This window comes from Eutrigla gurnardus (genome assembly GCF_963514095.1).
Source record: "Eutrigla gurnardus genome assembly, chromosome: 8".
NCBI classification, from domain to species: domain Eukaryota; kingdom Metazoa; phylum Chordata; class Actinopteri; order Perciformes; family Triglidae; genus Eutrigla; species Eutrigla gurnardus.
This window is the reverse complement of record NC_139922.1, coordinates 18,527,294-18,547,508: the sequence shown is the minus strand read 5'-3', so window position 1 is coordinate 18,547,508 and position 20,215 is coordinate 18,527,294. Positions and strand designations below refer to the sequence as shown.

The following is a 20,215-nucleotide window of genomic DNA, read 5'->3' as shown; positions in this document are numbered from 1 at the left end:
GGCATATTTTCTTAAAATCTTTAATTATTGTTTTTATTTAGCAAAAGGTTGTGCAGCTGTACCTCTCAGCAACGACGCTGGTGTAGTTTGAGCAGTCGTTATTTTGAACCTGACGCGTGGGCCGTTTGAAAGAGCAGGTGGTTCGGTCGAGGCGTCCGTAGTGATTTATTATCCATTAGTTTGAAAAAAAAATTCAGATTTTATTTTTGGGCCAAATCGCCCAGCCCTACCTGAATCCCTTCACACTCCATACCCCTCGGTCCATGGCTCCTCAGCTCCATCCATTCACTATTAAACCTTTTTTTTTTGCCTCTGTGACTGCATCTGGGTTCACTTGACTTTAAGCAACATAACATAACTTTCATAGGGAATGTGAGACCTCCAGTGAACTGATTGTGCAGCAGGTCCGCACAGTGGACCAAGATGGGAACCTGAAGGTCATCGACCCACCGAAAACCGACCTCTCCAAAGACATCTTGACCATCATTTGGTAGTTGTTACTCTAGATATCCTAAATTTGGACACATTCACATGCTACATGAAGTAATTTTGACAGATTGTGGGACATTAAGTTTAAGTTTTGATAACAACTAAATGACATCTGATAAAATCTGATCCCATAGGCTTCTTTGTGCGATTGCCCTTTGACGAATGTTAACATTTCTGATTTATGTACAGATTTTTGAACCACATGGAGTAATGTTGATAAATCAATTTTATTGCTTCCCACTTCCCCAGAATTCAGCAGTGAGTGCTGAAACACATGATCAGTAAGTAAGAATTGACAGAAAGGCAGGCCATCCAATTATTTTCTCTGGCCTGAATTTTTTGATTGGACAGGGTTTTTACAGTCCTGCCACAGCCACAAGATAGGATTTTTTTATTTATTTTTATGTCAGAGCATTTCATTTATTCATTGCAATGAGTATGTTACGAGGATATCAAACAATATAACAGAAAGTGTTTCTGAATAGAATCACCTACTCAAGCTTTAAGCAGCAGCAGCAAATCATGTTTAATTTAAGCTTAATAAAATGTATTCCTGTTTTCATTCATTGTATATCATATTCATTTTAATTCATGCATGTTTAACTTCATATCAACCTGTATTTGACGAACTATTCCATATTGGTATAATTCCTAATTATTATTATCAGTTGTTTCTTTTTTCCCTACAGCCAATGAACAAAATGTCAATTCTATTTCATTAATGTATGGATAGTTTTATGAAGTTATGAATGAAGTTTTATGAAGTTTCAGTATATTAGCAACTCTTTGGAAACATGGATGGAAAGGCCCCAGGAGCTGCAAAAAAAAAGGAAAATATGTATATGAGAAACAATTAAAGCAACATATATATATATATATATATTATGTGTGTGTGTGTGTGTGTCTATGTGTGAATGGAGGTGACAAATGGAGATACTTACATGCACATATGTAGGCCATCTCCATGTACTTGTAAGTTCCAACACAGGGATCCGTGAACACCGAGTTGGTCACTGGGAAAGTACAGCTGTTTTTCCAATTACATCTGAGGATGCAGAGTGACATGAGTGAAAACAGGCTTTCATGCAACTTGGACCATCTTTGATACATTTGGTTATTTCTCTTCTCCTTGCAAGAATTCCAGTTAATTTGGACTTATCCATCCGTGACAAATTGGACATATTTTCTCAAAATCTTAATTTGTTCCTCATATTTAGCAAAAGGTTGTGCAGCTGTACCTCTTAGCAACAATGGTAGTGGAGTCAGTTGAGCAGTCGTTATTTAGAACCTGAGACGTGGGCCGTTTGAAAATGCAGGTGGTCTGGTCAAGGCGTCCATAGTGAGCAGCGAACACAAATATAACCTTTCCTACATCTGTCAAAAGAGAAGGAACAATCAGCAAGGTGGAGAAGACAGAAATGTGGTTAAGATTTAGAGAGGTTGGATGCATTGAATATGTATTTATGTTTATCACATTAATCCAAAAAGAAGAGAAAATATATATATTACCACACTGGAGGGATGCCAAAGAGTTTTCACATGCTACAAGGTGAACTGTCAAAGTAACATGAATAAATCATATTAGACACAATGTAAAACATGCAGTCTTCCTTCATTAATATAGTTTCATGCAGACATGTGACTGACCTGCTGGGACGCAGGTGTAGGTGGTCTCCAGGTATTTGAAGGTTCCAGGGCAGGGATCGGATGTAGCGACAGTGTTTATGTTTAGTTCACACTCCTTCCTACCATCACACCTGTAGGTGAACACATTTTGGGTAGACATCCCAGGTGAACAGTGTAAACCTATATACATAAATCTATATACATATACTGTATACCCTACGTACACACACACACACACACACACACACACAGTATATATACACTAGAGTTGGGCCGATTTCATGTAAAAGTCAAAGTCATGTAAATATGCAAGACGAGCAAAAGTTCAACTTTCACAGTTGTTTTGAAGCCTTGAGCTAATTCATGGTTTCCGACACATGCTTTTTCAGAAGAGACACCGTTGCAGCGTTACACTGCAGAGCAAAGTTCTTTATAAACGGTGCGATCGCGGCAAATTCTTGACTCTACTTTTCGTGACTACTGCACATTCTGTGTAAACTGCCTAATTTTTCACTCAACAGGGGCTGCTGTGGCAAGGCAAGTGCGACACCTAGTGGCAAAGGTTGGTATACCGGTCCAGTGTTTTATACCAAACCGGTTTGAACATAAACCGGCCCAAGCCGAATATATTCACTGTTCTATTCTTGTACATGTAATGTGTACCTGCTCTTGAGGACTTTCAATGTTCGCCTTAGAGAGCAGCGTCTATTGGTAAGCTGTCCCCGAGGTCTTCCTGCACTGCAGGTCACTCTGTCTGCACGTCCGTACAGCGCTGTCTGCACCTTGATCACTCCGTAATCTGTTACACACCAAAGGAGAAATTAGGAAACGGGACAAATCACTTTATAATAATTGTATTTATTTGTATGTGAGTAATACATTCTCATGGTGGATACATAAAGACTTCAAAGGGTTAGGTCATACCACATCTCAGGTTCTGGACATTCTTGGCGCTCTCACAGGTGATAGCCCTCTTTATGGAAACAACTAGATATGCAAGCACAAGTTGTTCAGGTTCAAGCCACATGCTGTATGTAGAAAATATATTTCACATTCACTCAGATATTTACCTGCTGTCATGAGCGAACATGCTACTGCCAGCACTGGAAAAGAAATATCACTGTGTCATAAACTTAAAGTCTCTTATTTTCATGCTGCTAATCTTGTGATATTTTTGGGGTAAATGTATATCCGTATATTATGTTTGAAAGTGGAACAGTTCTCCTCCCTCCTTCACTGGGTTTATGTATAAATACTTTAAATCACTGAAATTCTTTCAAAAAGTAAATGTAAAAAATGTTCACATAATTTCTCAATCCTTTCTTTTTTTAAGGCATCTTACCATTTTCTCTTTTTTTACTTAACATTTACAATTTTGTGTAAACTTTATCTGCACCTTTGCTGTTTGCTGATTTGTAATAATTAAAAATACATATTATATCGTCTAAATATTGTTATCTTCTCTATTGTCCCATTTTATTGGAGAGAAGGCCTACATTTCAAAAACTATAACTCACACCAAAGCAATTTAAATCGATAAACACCACTACAAGTAAGATTTTGGGGTTTGTCCCTGTAACGAAACATATTTACAATCAATTATTGTTCCCGTTGTGGGTCAGTTGTGTACTCACACAGTGTGGCTCTGAGTCCGAAGTGGAGCATGGTTGTAGAAGATCTGGTCTGAGGTGAATATTGGGCCTGATGGTTGCATCTATTCTGCCGAGACAAGAACTGTCTTCTTCTTATATAGAGAACAGAACAAGTCGATCTTGTACAACTAGAACATATAGCTGTGTGAGCACACAATTAAATTCATAATTTATACCTAATTAAAATGCAACACTGATGAATGAGGAAGAACATTTCTTGTGTATAAAGACAGGGTTCAACAGTTGACAGCTTGCTCTTATATTACACTAACATTATCTAGATTCCTGCAAACACGCACACAAATTAATTGTGGCATTGTTTCGTTTTTTTATGTGACCTTTTGTGAACTGCCTGGTACAATCTGCACCTGTTGTTATTTCCTTTTTGGACTTCATGGAAGTTTTGATGGGTGAAACCGTGAAACTGGCCTTTAGGCTACTTACCGTACATGCACATACATAGGCCACCGCCTCATTTATATAGCGCTTTTGTCCAAAGCGCTTTACAGTGTTGACTGACATACACACACACACACACACACACACACACACACACACACACACACACACACACACACACACACACACACAATTGTGGTGAGGTGTCTTGCTCAGGGACAACAGGCAATCAGCTAGGAGGAGCCGGGGATCGAACTAGCAATCTTGCGGTTGCCAGCCAACTCACTCTACCTCCTGAGCTAAACCTCCAGGTACTTGTAAGTCCTGGGACAGGGGTCGCCAAACAGCGACTCATCCACTTCTGATAATACAGCTGTTTTCCCCGCTGCAGCTGTGGATACAGAGTGACAAAGAGTGGGCAACTGCACCGGTCGGAAACACCGCTGGTGGGGTGTGTCTTCATCAGGCACGAAGAGGAGTAACAGTTGGAAGCCAAGAAGATGAAACGGCAACTGTCTACCTTCAAACACTGGTCAAACCTCATGCCCCGAAGCGAGCACTTCGCTCCTCTACTTCAGCTGGCCGGCTGGTACCACCATCGCTGAAATCAAACAAATGTCGCTCAGCAAAGTCCAGACTCTTCTCTGTTCTGGCACCTCAGTGGTGGAACGAACTCCCGACTAATGTCAGGACAGCAGAGTCATTTGCCATCTTCCGAAAAAGGCTCAAGACTCACCTGTTCAGACTTCACCTCGACTCTACATAGCATGACCCACTAACACCCCCCCCCCCCCCCCCCCCCCAAAAAAAAAACTCTGATCGTAGCACTGTTGCTCTTGAAGTACTACTTTACTCAGATGAGGACCTAACACTTGTTCTATTTTTAGCTCTTACTTTATCGGCAATGATACGTTGTGGTTTCTTTGTTTCCTTCTTTTGACAAATGTACATATTGTAAGTCGCTTTGGACAAAAGCTTCTGCTAAATGACCTAAATGTAAATGTAAATGTAAGAAGAGAGAAAATGCAGCTTTGATTAAGTGCTGACGTGACATTAAAACCCAATAAAGCTTGTGTTTTTTAGTTTAATGCACCAAAGAAGAGAAAATGTGATCCACACACTGCAGGTAGGCCAAAGAGTGTTCACCTGTCACATTGACAACCTATAAAACAACATGAATCACATTTAACATGCAAATTTTTTGTCACAGGTCACACCTCTTCATCTAATGATCTTCATTAGAAGAAAAGGTGTGACCAATGCAAGAAGCCATGCATATACATGTATGTCTAAATATTGTTTGTTTCTGGACATCCTGGCACAATAAAACCTGCCAAAGTTCTCCCATGTCACCCCTATCTTCCACGAACTCCCCTGGCTCCCTGTAGCAGCTGGCATCAGATTCAAGACAATGGTACTGACCTACAAGGATGTCAATGGAACCGCCTCGACCTACCTCCAAGCGCTAGTCAGACCCAGCTAGAGCACTCGGCTCAACCACCTCGGCTGACCAGCTGGTTCCACAAGAGCAAGTAAAGGTCGCACAGCCAAGTCACAACTCTTGTCCCCCCTACTACCCCGCCCCCCAAAAATAAGAGAAATAAACATAGTACTCATTGCTTGTTTGTATGTACTGGCACTTACTTTAGTATTTAGCAATTTGTATCTTGGCACCTATCTCTGTTGGATACCAGCTATGGGTTAACCTCGCAATTTGGCGCCCTTGAAAGTTATTCTTGTGAAATCCTTACTGATCGCGATATACTGTTGTACTTTCTTCCGACAAATGTACTTGATATAATTAATGGTAAATGGCCTCATTTATATAGCGCTTTTCTCCAAAGCGCTTTACAGGAATGACATTCACCCATCCACGCACACATTCACACACCGACGGCAGAGTCAACCACGCAGGGCGACAGCCAGCTCGTCAGGAGCAATTGGGGTGAGGTGTCTTGCTCAGGGACACCAGGCACTCAGCTAGGAGGAGCCAGGCATCGAACCGGCAATCTTGCGGTTGCCAGCCAAATGCTCTACCTCCTGAGCTAACCCACCGTCCCCCCCCTTGTAATCATAAGTCGCTTTGAATAAAAGTGTCTGCTAAATGCACCAGAATAATTAGGAAGGCTAAAAACATCATAGCAGATCACTCTTAACCTTCTCCCATCAGGAAGAAGATACAGGAGCATTAAGACCTCCACATCACGGTTCAGAGACAGCACTTACCCTCTGGCTATCAGAAATCTGAACTTGCACTGAAAGATATGTTAATAGCACTTTAACAACTGTATGCACTACGCACTCTCTGTCTACGGTTTTACTGTCTGTTGGGTATGGTCTATTGTTCTACTGTCTGCTTGGTATTGTTTATTGTCTGTTGTTTGTTGTACATTGTCTGTTCTCTGTACTTATGATGTCTGTCCTTCATGTTACTTTTGTTTGTGAGTTGTGCCAAGACAAATTCCTATCAACTTGTTGACATGGCAATACATTTATTGAATTGAATTGAATTTTAAAGTAGGTGCACTGCACACTTTTCAGGTATAAGGCTGGTCCTGTAGTGCCACTGGTCCTGCCTTCACACTATCTTGAGCACACAAATTAACTTATTTGGCCGCAAATGAATTAAAACAAGGGAACTAATGAATTTAAATGGGGCCACAAATGAATTAAAATGTGTTCATGATTTGTATCTCATGGCTTGTTGACAGAATGTATCAGTAAATAGAACATCACAAACCAGATTAACCAGTATAACATAAAAGGCACATACATAAATATATAATCAAGGATCCTCATACCAGACACACATGCATACACATACCTACACACACCCAAAAACACACACCCAAACACACCCACCCACCCACACAAAACCACAAACACACCCACGGACTTACAAGCAGACAATTGACTGCCAACACGGAAAAAGGAAACACACACATATAAATGTCCTTGGTTGTACAACTAACATTTTATTATTATGGCCATCAGTGAACAGATTGTGGTGCTGAGGCGGACGGTGGTTTTTACAGAGCCGAGGTGACCAGTGGGACTGATGGTTGGTTCAGACACACAGTATTTATTCATTTGGATCCAGGCCAGTCTACATCTATTGTGAGAAACAAACCTGAAACTGACTCCAGTGGCATTCAGCTGGCTACAATTTCCAAAATGAGCAATATGACAGAAAGTGTTTCTGAATAGAATCACCTACTCAACCTTTAAACAGCAGCAGCAAATCATTTTCAACCTGTATTTAACAAACTATTCCATATGGGTATAATTACTAATCATTATTAGTTGTTTCTTTTGCTCAACAGCAGAGATCTTCAACAGGGGGTCTGGGACCCCTAGGGGGCCCGTGGAGTTGCTGCATGGGGTCCCCGAAATAATTTGACCAAAACATTTCTTCCAAAAATCCAAATATGAAACTAGAACTGCCAATATAGAATTAAAATATGTTCTATAAATATATCTGTCAACAATTATTTTAATGGTTTAGCATTGGATACATACATCATTACAAATTACTTTTATACATGGATCTATAGGCTGCATTACATTTTATTATTGGCAACACAATTTTATACAATATGTAATAGGGGGTCCCTCCACCGTGTCACTATCAGCAAAAAGGTCCTTAGCCTGAAAAACATTGAAGACCTCTGCTCTACAGCTAATGAACAAAATGCCAAATGGATTATTAATGGATGGATAGGTATATGACTGAACTTTCAGTATGTTAGCAAAGGTTATTGCTATGGATGCGTGAATGGAATGACCCCAGGATCTGCAACAACAACAAAAAAGGAAAATATGTATTTGAGAAACAATTAAAGTAACTGAACATAGATGGGGTTTTTGTTTTTTTTTTGTTTTTTTTTTAATCACAGCTGTGAAATGTCTATATTTTCCATAGCAGTTGGCTGTTTTAGTGTACTTTAAAGGTGCCATATTATTATTCCTCAATTCCACACAGCTGTCAGAGGTCCAACAACACTGGATTCGGTATGCATTGCCCCAAACCCATCCGTGGTACTGAATTTCAGAGTGTTCACCTGTCACATTGAGCTTTGCTCAAATGAGCTCTCCTGAGAACAGGCTGTTTCCGTGCCTGCACCTTTAAATGCTAATGAGCTCCGTCTGTCATTGCCTACTTGGAGAGCGACGGAGAGGATGTCCCTAGTGCTAGCATGCGCCAATGTTTACGTGGATGTATCGCTATGGCTGGCCTATGTGGCTCAGGTGAAGTTGCTGGGTCCCGTATGGTTGGGACAGATCCTTTTACGAGGGTCAGTGTCGAGGCAAAGCCAGCTTTTGTACTGACACTCGTTACTGAAGCCGATGTGAAGTGGTTAGCACACACAAGCTAACACGGACCGTAGCCGGCACGTTGTCATTAAAAACAAAACGCAACCAGTGTCTCTTCTGTTCTTCTGTAGCTGGGACAGAATATAAGCACTTATGTTGATTTGTACAACCAACAACAGAGCAATCTGCGCGTCTAGCTCTGTGCAACGACATTGTGAAACACCGCTATCTCACTGCTGTCTCACCGCAGGACACAAACTTCACCTCGGCCCATCATCGTGCAGAGGAATTTGGCCTATGCAAATGACTCCCTCCGTTACGTAACGACTGGAGCTGGATCTGATCAGCCCGTAGGAGCGCAGGAGTTGTACCAGTGGGGGGGGGGGGGGGTGGGGTTCGCTTATTTTCCACATTCTGGGAGTTGGCAGGCTCAGGGAGGACCAGTATAGGTGTAGAGACCAGAGAAAACGTGTTTTACATAATATGGGACCTTTAAACACAATGTGGATATATCTCTGCATCATGCCATTTTCCCCACCCCATATACAGTATATCACACGTTTGGCTGTTTGTCAGAGCGAATAAAGCCAGATAGGCTTTTAAGATACTTACATTCACATATGTAGGCCATCTCCAGGTACTTGTAAGTTCCAACACAGGGATCCGTGAACACCGAGTTGCTCACTGGGAAAGTACAGCTGTTTTCCCCGTTACATCTGTGGATGCAGAGTGACATGAGTGAAAACAGGCTTTCATGCAACTTGGACCATCTTTGATACATTTGGTTGTTTCTCTTCTCCTTGTAAGAATTCCAGTTCATTTGGACTTATCCATCCGTGACAAATTTGGCAATTTTTCTTAAAATCTTTAATTATTGTTGTTATTTAGCAAAAGGTTGTGCAGCTGTACCTCTCAGCAACGACGCTGGTGGAGTTTGAGCAGTCGTTATTTTGAACCTGACGCGTGGGCCGTCTGAAAGAGCAGGTGGTTCGGTCAAGGCGTCCGTAGTGAGCACCGAACACAAATATAATCTGTGCTACATCTGTCAAAAGGAACAATTGACAAGGTGGAGAAGACAGAAATGTGGTTAAGATTTAGAATAGGTTGGATGTATTGAACATGTAATTATGTTTATCACATAAATCCACCATTAAAAGAAGAGAAAATATATATATTACCACACTGGAGGTGTGCCAAAGAGTTTTCACATGTTACAAGGTGAACTGTCAAAGTAACATGAATAAATCATATTAGACAATGTAAAATGTGCAGTCTTCCTTCATTGATAGTTTCATGCAGACATGTGACTGACTTGCTGGGGCGCAGGTGTAGGTGGTGTCCAGGTATTTGAAGGTGCCACGGCAGGGATCGGACGTACGCACAGTGTTTATGTTCAGTTCACACTCCTTCCTACCATCACACCTGTAGGTGACAGGGTAAACATTTATATACACAATATATAAACACACACATATACAGTATATATACACTGTTCTATTATTGTACATGTAATGTGTACCTGCTCTTGAGGAGTTCCAATGTTCCACTTAGAGAGCACTGTGTATTGGCAAGCTGTCTCCGAGGTCTTCCTGCACTGCAGGTCACATTGTCTGCACGTCCGTACAGCGCTGTCTGCACCTTGATCACTCCATAATCTGTTACACACCAAGGGAGAAATTAAGAAACAGCTCCTAAACAAATCACTTAATTATATTTATTTGTACGTGAAAAATAAATACATAAATGAAGTCTTTAATACATAAAGACTTCAAAGAGTTCAGTCATACCACATCTCAGGTTCTGGACATTCCCGAGATTCCCACAGGTGATAGTTCTCTCTGTGGAAACAACTAAACAATAGATATGCAATCATAAGTTGTTCAGGTTCAAACCACATGCTGTATGTAGAAAATACATTTCATATTCACTCAGATATTTACCTGCTGTCATGAGCGAACATGCTGCTGCCAGCACTGGAAAAGAAATATCACTGTGTCAGCCAAACATGAACTAAAGTTACAAAGGCTCCCTAAATAAAATATGTTGTATTAGCTGTTACTCAGACAATATGGATTGTGCAAAAAAAGGCACATGGATCATCGTACAACATTTAGTTGCAGCCAAGTCAATTTTCTTCATGAGATTAAGTATATAATTAAAGGCACCCCTAATCTGGGCACATTTTAAAACACAGGTCAGTAGAAGAATACTTTTGTATTTTTGCCAAATTGATTTTGCCAAAATGAACAATAAAGCTAAAAAAAACCCCTAATTTCTCAATCCTTGCCTTTTTACCTTTTCTTTATTCATTATTTTCTTCTTATTTTTGTCAGTGTTATCATTTGCCATTTTGCATATTCATGTTTCTACACCTTTTGCATCCTGTTTGCTGATTTATAATCATTAAAGATTATTTTGATAAAAAAGATTATTATTTTATCATCTAAATATCGTTATTTTATCTGTGTATCAATCTAGATTGTTTTGGTGTGAGCTAATTTTGGCGATAATAGTCTCAAAGAGAGAGATGTCTCAAAGCAGAGTCCCACATTGTACAATTATATTGGAGAGAAGGCCGACATTTCCAAAACTATAACTCACACCAAAGCAATTTAAATCGATAAACAGCACTACAAGTAAGATTTTGGGGTTTGTCTCTGTAACGAAACATATTTACAATCAATTATTGTTCCCGTCGTCGGTCAGTTGTGTACTCACACAGTGTGGCGCTGAGTCCGAAGCGGAGCATGGTTGTAGAAGATCTGGTCTGAGGTGAATAGTGGGCCTGATGGTTTCATCTATTCTGCCGGGACAAGATCTGTCTTCTTCTTATATAGAGAAGAGAACAAGTCAATCTTGCACAACTGGAACATATCTGGCTTTGTGGCCACACCATTGTATTCTTTTAAAAAATGCAACACTGATGAATGAGGAAAAAAAAATCTTCATCACTTGCTCTTATTTTACAATAACATTAACTAGATTCCTGCGAACACGCATACGAATGAAATGTTGCATTGTTTTTTTTTTCTGGGAACTTTTATGAACTTCCTGGTACAATCAGCAACACCTATTGTTATTTATTTTTGGACTTCCTGGAAGACCCGAAAACGTCACTGAGAGTTACAGCAGTGGATCATTGCTTGTTCACATTTAGATTTGTTGTGTGCAACATTTTAAAACTGAATCCCCAATTGATCAGCCACACATTGCTGATTAAATGTATTTGGATCTGAATGTATTTTTATGAATGCATGTTTATTATGATCTTACTGTGGTTTTCGGTATATTTACAGAGACTCCTCTGGAATAATCCAAAGATCTGTCAAATTAAATGACACGAGTACAAGCTTGATTGCGCTATGAAAATGGATAGCATCTCAAATTTGATGATGACAAAAAGTGGGCAACTGCACCGGTCAGAAACACCGCTGGTGGGGTGTGAGCAGTCGATATTTTCGATCCGAGAGACAGGCCCTTCGTAGACACATGTGGTCTGGTCGTGGCGTCGTTGTTTGGCACCATAGACAGATTTAATCTGGTCTTCATCAGGCACAAAGAAGAGGAAGAGTTGAAGGAAAGAAGAGAGAAAATGCAGATTTGAGAAGAACAAAGTCATATGAAGTGCTGACATGAAAACCCAATAAAGCTTGTGTTTTTTTAGTTTAATGCACCAAAGAAGAGAAAACGTGATCCACACACTGCAGGTAGGCCAAAGAGTGTTCACCTGTGACAACTTTTAAAACAACATGAGTCACATTAAACATGCACATTTTGTGTCACAGGTCACACCTTTTCTTCGAATGATCGTCATTGAATCAGATCACACTAATATTAAGAGAACATAAGTGTAGCCCAAATCTATGGAAGCATGACACCTCCTGCTTGAATTCCCCAAATCGCTCAAAGTACGACCAAAAGCTTAAATCCCAAGTGGAAATAAGTAAAGGAAATTGGAATCTAATGTCTTTTTCAGTTATTCATCCACACTTACGTCAAACACCCTTTTCCCCCCATCACCCCTGCAACAGGGGGAACATAAAGAACACGATCAAGCAGAATTACACGGAAACAAGACAGTGTTGTCTTTAATTTGATGCACAAGACTAATTCCTTCCTCGTTCCGTGATGAATCAGTTGCCATTCTTATAAGGAAGCTGAAGAATATAGTCGACACAGCACAAGGAAAACAGTGCACCTGTTTAGAGCAAGCACCTGACAGGGAAGCAATCGATGGCTCTTCAGCTGCTCGTAATTAGCTGGAAAACAAATGTTTGTGCTATTGTTTTTGTTGTTGAAGGTTTCACTTGAGGAACTCCACAGGTTAGAGGAGCTCAATCAGACAGCAAGAAAAGTACTGATGATTAGATAAATAGGAATATCTCATTATCCAACCCCATTTCCACATAATTCCTAATAAAATATAATAATCTACTCTATTGTGTTGTATTGAAGGCTGTGCTTGATTCTCGAAGAATGGTCGATGTAGTACTCTCTCCATATGTGTTCATGCCAAATGTATTAAAACAAAGATTTTTCCAGTTGGGAAAGAAACTAAAATACTGCAGCCGAAGACCCCATTTCTCTGAGACAACATTTTGGAGACAATATGGGAAAAAAAGTTTAAACAAAACCAACTCTCTGTTCCAGAGTAAACAACAAACAGAACAGCAAAGATCACTGTGACGACCCTGGGTTTGTCTCTAACTCCGCCCATGCTTGCTGTGGCCTGTGCTCTTTTCCCCTGTGTTTGTGAGCAGGTAATTGGTGTCAGGTGAGCCTAATTGACAGCCTGTTGAACAGCATGATTAAAAGCTCTGCGCACAGACGATCGGGCTGCTTCCTCCTCCCGGTGTTTTGTGTCTGTTGTTTGAACCATTAGACTGACTTTGCATGACACTTTTTGGTTAACTACATTCTACTGACTTACACCACACTTCTTTATCTTTAATATTCTTTATTTATTTGATCCTTGTAAATTCTTCTTTATTATACAATAAATTCTTTATTGTTGAACTTGATTGTAATCCGGCGTGGTTTCCCCATTTCATGTTGCATGCTTTGAGCCAGCATGTCACAGAAGGAAGAAGAGAATAAAGGAAGAGGTTTAATGTGTTTCAACCGCCTCACAAGGAATTGCAGACCAGTCTGGTGCTCTCAGAGTTGGGCAATCTTGTATGACGGAAGACTTCCAAAGTATACTGGAGCATTGTATTTCTGTGTTTCCTTTTCTATCAGCATTAACAAGTCAGTCACACGTAGCCATCATCAAACGATCAAGAGTACAGTATTAAATATGAGATTTAGCTGTATTTATGCAAGTTGTGTGGTCACATATCTTTTTTGCTGAATGGAGTAAAAACTATCATATGAATTGTTGTTTAAATAAGGTGTTCTGATCAAATCGTTGAACAGCTTTAACCCTTTAAGGTACGCACCAAGAAAAAAGCAAAGGAAAAATTATTTATTTGTATTTTTTATTCAATTATGATAACAATAACAACAATAAAAAAAAAAAATTAATTAGACCCTACAAAAAAAGAAAGATTTAAAGTAATTCAACACCTTCACTCTCTGTCCCTGAAAACCTCAAACAAAGCCAGAAATCTTGGGGTTATTATGGATTCTGATTTACATTTCGACAGTCATGTTAAATCAGTAACAAAATCAGCCTACTATCACCTAAAAAATGTAGCAAGACTTAGGGCTCATGTCAGCTCAAGACTTAGTTCTTACAAAGACCAAAAAATGTGAGCACATTACACCAATTCTTAAATCCTTACATTGGCTCCCTGTATGTCAGAGGATTGATTTCAAAATCCTCCTGCTCACATATAAATCACTACATGGTCTAGGGCCGAAGCATATCACTGATATGCTCCCACTACATAAGACTTCTAGACCACTAAGATCTTCTGAGACCAATCTGTTAGTGATTCCCAGAGTAAACAACAATCACGGGAGAGCATCATTTAGTCACTATGCAACAAATAGCTGGAATAAACTTCCTGAAGATGTAAGACTTGCCCAAACTCTGACCACTTTTAAAACTAGACTGAAAACTTTTATGTTCACCAGAGGTTGCATCGCCCCCGCTTGTCAGAGTGAAGTGGCAAATGTCTGAAGTTGTCATATCGTACATCTGGTTGTGGGTGGGAGGGTCTTGGGGTGTTGGATTTTTTGCTCGACGACATCTGTGGTGGAGAGGATGATGAAGGTCGGCCAACTTTGCATGCTGGCTTGTTGACTTGAGCCAAAGTGTGTGCGACTGCCAGACAGAACTTTTTGAGAGGCAGCACTGTTTCTTTCAGGAGGCTGCAGTCCCGCTTGTAGACAAGCCAGGCATTTGAGATGCAGAGGTCAAGGATGTACCCAAACAGGGGAAGGTACCATCGCCTGGATTTCGCCGGGGTCTTTTACATGTGTACCAGCATGTCAGACAGATCAATGCCTCCCATATGCTGGTTGTAGGCAGGGATGAGTGATGGGCACGGGATAGCGACCTTTGCTTTGACCTCTTTGCTCCACCGTTTGACAGAGGAAGAAAAAAAGTGTGGAGGAGAGTGAGTCCGCATGAGGTGGCCTAAGACCGGATCGAAAGACCTGCCACACCCGCCTGGATGTAAGTTAGAGAACCATATGCGGGGTCAGTGTGGAGGAGAGTGAGTCCGCATGAGGTGGCCTAAGACCGGATCGAAACACCTGCCGCACCCGCCTGGATGTATGTATGTTAGACTACCATATGCGTGAGAACTTAGAAAAAATAAAGTTGTGGAGGGGGGGTCAGTGTGGAGGAGAGTGAGTCCGCATGAGGTGGCCTAAGACCGGATCGAAACACCTGCCGCACCCGCCTGGATGTATGTATGTTAGACTACCATATGCGTGAGAACTTAGAAAAAATAAAGTTGTGGAGGGGGGGGGGGGGGGGGGGGGGGTCAGTGTGGAGGAGAGTGAGTCCGGCTGAGGTGGCCTAAGACCGGATCGAAAGATGTGCCGCACCCGCCTGGATGTAAGTTAGAGAACCATATGCGGGGTCAGTGTGGAGGAGAGTGAGTCCGCATGAGGTGGCCTAAGATCGGATCGAGACACCTGCCGCACCCGCCTGGATGTATGTTAGACTACCATATGCGTGAGGACTTTAAATTAATCATTTTAACAACACTAACCCTTTTCTTCATTGAAAATAGCTAATTTTATTATAGCTAGCTAGCTAATTAGCTAGCTTCTCTACCTTTTACCATAAAAGGACAACTCAACCGTTTGGTAGAGCACGGTTTGAAAAAATTATTTGACCCTTATAAGACTTATTTTTGTTGAATTAAGATACATAATTCCGTTTAACAACTCATCTGAAATGATAATATGTCAACAAAATAGTCTTACCTTTGAAAGTCCCGCCGATATGCGTCATCAAAGTACGAGTGAATTTTCGCTGTGTCACTTCCTGTTTGAAGGAATGCTGAAAAGGCATACTGCTCACAGACACAGTGCCATCGAGTGGATTTTTTAGCATTGCACAACTACACCGGTAACGGTAGAGATGGCTCATTCAGGTTGAGTTACGCTTGATGCATTTATCAATGAAATATAGTCACTTAAAGTGTGGTCTACCAAATGGTTGAGTAGTACCTTAAAGGGTAAAGAGAGAAACAGCTGACAGCCGTGATAGGCTGTGAGGCTCTAAACATAAATACAAATGAAATGAGGCCATTTTGATGTTATGGAGACCCCTGGCGGCAGTGGAGGGAAGACTTGCAGAAGGTACTTGTGAGAGCACCAGTCTTCTTTGAGTCACAAACACCATCTAGTGGTGCTTGGAGCTGGTTCACTCGACCACTGCAGCCGGAGCTGGACTATACAGCTGCAGAAAACAGCTGTATAAACGAGCAGCAGATCAGTCAAAGCATATGACCCTTGGAGCCTGATACATATTTAGTTATGCTGGAAGAAATGGGAGGACACAAACTTCTTTCCTGGCCACCAAATGATTAAAAAAAAAAAAAAGAAGAAGAAGAAATTCACAAAAATATTAAAATTACGACTTGAAATAAGTCAGTAAAATATTTACTATCAATTTTCAGAGTACAAATTGATCAGTGTGTCGATTATCTTCTCTTGAAATTTGAAAGCTACCATTTCCATAAGAGATCAAGAATAAAAAACAAAAACTGAACCACATTTTCACAGTAAATATTATCTTATCAAGATAACGCCTACACCCAAAAAGTTCATTTAGAAAAGTTCCCAACAATTAAAACCCGACAAGACATGTACAAATATACAATAAGTCATGATTGTGTCTGTAAAAGTACCACGTTTAGCAAATTCATACAACTCTGTTGAGGCATAATCCTAAGAAATCACCCTAATGCCTTATGGCATTGAAATAGACTAACATTCCCTGAAAGTGAAATTGAGAAGAGTAAATCTGAACTTTTGCCGCTATGCTTGGCTTTGAAAGTGGAAAAATTTGCGGAGGAAGTTGAAGGAACCAGGCATTTGCTTGTAGAGCCCTTTTGCAGAGTTTTGGGAGACTTCATTGTTAACCTGGAAATAAGCACAATCAATATCAGATTATTAAAAAGCTTTGGAAGGCGTAGGGGCTTAAACAGCGCCCCTGCTAATCCTGCTGGTATAAGAGAAGCTCACCATCATCAACATTGTGGCCAAGTCATCGGTCGCAGCGTTTTCCTCAAGAATGCGGTCGAGTGTCTCGACGTACCAGGAGCCTGACTTGGTGTCTCTCCAAGAAACGTAACCTGTGTTTGTCACATAAAGGCGTCAGGAAGACATACTGTACATATGAAGCCATGTGTCTCACTTGCCCCGACTCTGTTAGCAATTAAAACAAACGCAGGCACATGAATGCAACACACAGACACTGAAACACACCTGGAAACGTAGAGTAGGACACCAGAATGTCACTCGGGGTTGGCAGCGTGGCTCTGGCGTCCGGTTCGTCGGACATGCTCAGAGAGTCGCTGCTGGATGACATCGGAATGGCGTCCGTCTGATCGTCTGCTCCACAGACGGATGGTTTGACCTCATCAGGGGACATCTCGTAGCCTGTGTCTCTTTCATCTCGAGGATAAAAGCAAATGTTTCCCCTATTAGACCACTAACTTATGGATTACGGATTTTTACACTCACTCTGCAACTTTGACTCAAATAGCAGTACGTTCAATGTCAGTCACCTCCTCCGCAGGCCTGGATGAAGAAAAGTTTGGGTTTGCCCTGTAAAGATGGACAATGCTGGCCATTGAGGTAATTTGTGATGTGCTGAACTGGGACGTGCTGTCCGTCGACGCCACACACGGCACCGGGGAAGCGGTTGTGACTCACCTATAAACATAAAAATGAGCACACATTAAAAGTAGGATCCGAACTTGAGAGGGTCAGAAAAAAAAGGGAAGAAATACAGGACGTGGCATACCTCAGTCCCATGGGACAGCATGATGACCACACAGCAGTCATATTGGGAATGGTCTTTCTTAGATAAAGCTGACAGCTGATGTTTGATTTGCTGAAATGCAGAGATAACGATCAGCGTGACGTGAAGTTTTACTTGCGGTTTTGGACACGGAAGCAGAAGAAATGACTCTTACTCTTTGTTTCAGGTTTGTCTTAACATCCACAATAAAGTTGAGTGCCTTGAATCTTCTCTCCAGCTTTTCACAGTCTATGTTGGAGCCTTTGCGGTTGCTCAGCTCACTCCCAGGTTCAAACTCCACGTTATTTATGATGAGGCAATGTCCGCATGGACTGGCATCCATTTTATAGCTCTGACACACACAAACAGGGGAAAAAGGAAGCACGGAAAGAGGCTTGGTGTAAATATATAATCTGACATTTAGCAGAGCAAGATTTTTTGTCTTTCTCTTGGTTGTAAAGTGCAAATAAATGGTGCTTACCTGAATACTATCCCGTCGAGTTCTGCCTTGTTGCCTTGCTCTTTCAGCCTCCCTTTCAGGTGCTGTGAGATGAGCATCAATATGTTAAGCATAACATTTTCTGTTACCTGCATGTAAATTAATTACATCTTTAAATTAATCAGCTTACATTGAATGAGAGTAGTAACGGGTCTCGGTAGTGGATTAACACGGACAATATCTTCTTTTCTTTCCTTATCAACATCCATGTGAGAAGCTATTAAGAAAGAAAGAAAGAAAGAACACTAAATATTAATAAATATTACAAGACCAGAGGGTTACACATAAGGCTTGGGCCGGTTTAAACATTTTCAAACCGGTTTGATATTAAGCCAAAGACCAGACCGTACCGGATATACCGACCTTTCCCACTAGGCGTTGCACTTGACATAGCAGACCCTCCCGAGTGATACATTCGTCTTTTACACAGTAGGTTTCGCCGTAATCACGGAAAGGAGAGTCAAAAATATGCTTAGAAATTACTTTGCTTAGGGAACCATCGATGCGGATACGGCACCGCAGTATGACGCATTCAATGAGCATCGGAATTGTGACTAGCTCATGGCTTCAAAACAACTATGAAAGGTGAACTTTTGCTCATCTTGCATATGTATACGACTCTTCAACCGCAAGCGAAGTTGCTGTGCTTCATAAGGAGAAATGCCGGTTCAACCGTTTTATGCATAAATTAATATCGGAATTTATGCGGATATCGGCACAATCCTATAACATGTCAATGTAATCATTTGCCCACAAAGACAATTCAAAAGCCATTTAGGACATTAAATGTACCACAGTATTATCACACACTTACAAAGTGGGAGAGGCTGGACAACGGGGCAGACGACCTGAGTGGGTGTTGCAGGCTGGAGCTGAACTGCTGGAGCTCCATTCAAAAGAAGCTCGGCCAAACTGTGCTGACCCGTCTCCTGAAGGCACTCCACAAATAGTGGAAAGGCCCGACTCCCCCGGGTCTCCAAGTCCTGGACTAAATGTCTGGCCTGGCCACGTCTGGTCCCAGAGCTCTGATGGGAAACAGTAACAGTAACAGGTGTGATTTTTATATCATTATTTTTGTTTTAATTTCAGAAGTCTTTTAGCCCAACTGAGCTATTCTTTCAAGAACTGGTAGATATAAACAGAAACAAAATGCTATACAAGTTAAACCCCCACAGTCCAACACACAATAACAGAACAGAACAAGCGAATACAATAATTGATGTCCTGTATGCAGCAAGGAACTCCCCTCCAATGAACTGTATCCTCATTAACTACATATTTCTTGTCTCACATACACTAAAAACTGCTCCTAGGTATCACCCAGGCTGTGTTTCAGGTAACCCATTACGCCTTTGACAAGTACCAGCATTACATTAAATGTAACATACACAATTAACATTACCTTTATCTCATCGATCATGTCTTGGGTAAAAACTCCTTTTTGAAGAAGGCCATCATAGAGGTTTGATGGGTCCAAGTCTGTCACCAGATTGGTCCTGTTTCGCCGGAGAATCATCTTGTGGCTTTCCTCCATTCTCAGTTCATTCACAATGAAGTCAGCGAGACAGAGAAGTATCATAAAAACCGTTATTAACTAACTTAACTAGTAGAGTCGGACGGTGTCCTAGAATGTGAACAATAGCCCTGCTCGTTTGTGGAAATCAAAATGATACCTTGTTCCTGTAAATAGTAGACGTTTCGTTTCGTTTCGGTTCTTGTGTGCTCTGTTGCGTTAGCCATTTCCTTGTTTACAACGCCGTCTTCTGTGATTGGTCCACTGAGAGGAAAATAAACAGGGTGCGTTTC

At 41.1% G+C, this 20,215-nt stretch overlaps 3 protein-coding genes across 3 annotated transcripts; all 3 read right to left on the bottom strand.

Annotated features, from left to right (window-relative positions):
• Positions 1-703: 703 nt before the first annotated feature.
• On the bottom strand, positions 704-4,570 carry LOC311017105 (L-rhamnose-binding lectin CSL2-like). Its single transcript, XM_084015265.1, has 11 exons — positions 4,473-4,570; positions 4,212-4,236; positions 3,750-3,834; positions 3,186-3,218; positions 3,040-3,102; positions 2,779-2,914; positions 2,137-2,246; positions 1,999-2,043; positions 1,728-1,863; positions 1,431-1,534; positions 704-1,305 (listed from the first exon to the last, which is right to left on the bottom strand). Exons 3-11 carry the CDS (start codon positions 3,778-3,780, stop codon positions 1,265-1,267), a joined length of 699 nt encoding a protein of 232 aa, XP_083871391.1. The 5' UTR covers positions 3,781-3,834; positions 4,212-4,236; positions 4,473-4,570; the 3' UTR covers positions 704-1,264.
• Positions 4,571-7,112: 2,542 nt separating this feature from the next.
• LOC311017102 (L-rhamnose-binding lectin SML-like) lies at positions 7,113-11,324 on the bottom strand. The gene is made up of 9 exons (XM_084015258.1): positions 11,199-11,324; positions 10,421-10,453; positions 10,268-10,330; positions 10,000-10,135; positions 9,793-9,902; positions 9,659-9,703; positions 9,390-9,522; positions 9,093-9,196; positions 7,113-7,959 (listed from the first exon to the last, which is right to left on the bottom strand). Exons 1-9 carry the CDS (start codon positions 11,227-11,229, stop codon positions 7,928-7,930), a joined length of 687 nt encoding a protein of 228 aa, XP_083871384.1. The 5' UTR covers positions 11,230-11,324; the 3' UTR covers positions 7,113-7,927.
• A 5,198-nt stretch (positions 11,325-16,522) lies between these two features.
• Positions 16,523-20,158, bottom strand: casp9 (caspase 9, apoptosis-related cysteine peptidase). Its single transcript, XM_084014669.1, has 10 exons — positions 19,812-20,158; positions 19,224-19,434; positions 18,540-18,626; positions 18,392-18,453; positions 18,086-18,262; positions 17,914-18,003; positions 17,675-17,822; positions 17,373-17,561; positions 17,130-17,239; positions 16,523-17,027 (listed from the first exon to the last, which is right to left on the bottom strand). Exons 1-10 carry the CDS (start codon positions 19,986-19,988, stop codon positions 16,923-16,925), a joined length of 1,356 nt encoding a protein of 451 aa, XP_083870795.1. The 5' UTR covers positions 19,989-20,158; the 3' UTR covers positions 16,523-16,922.
• Between the last annotated feature and the right edge of the window lie 57 nt (positions 20,159-20,215).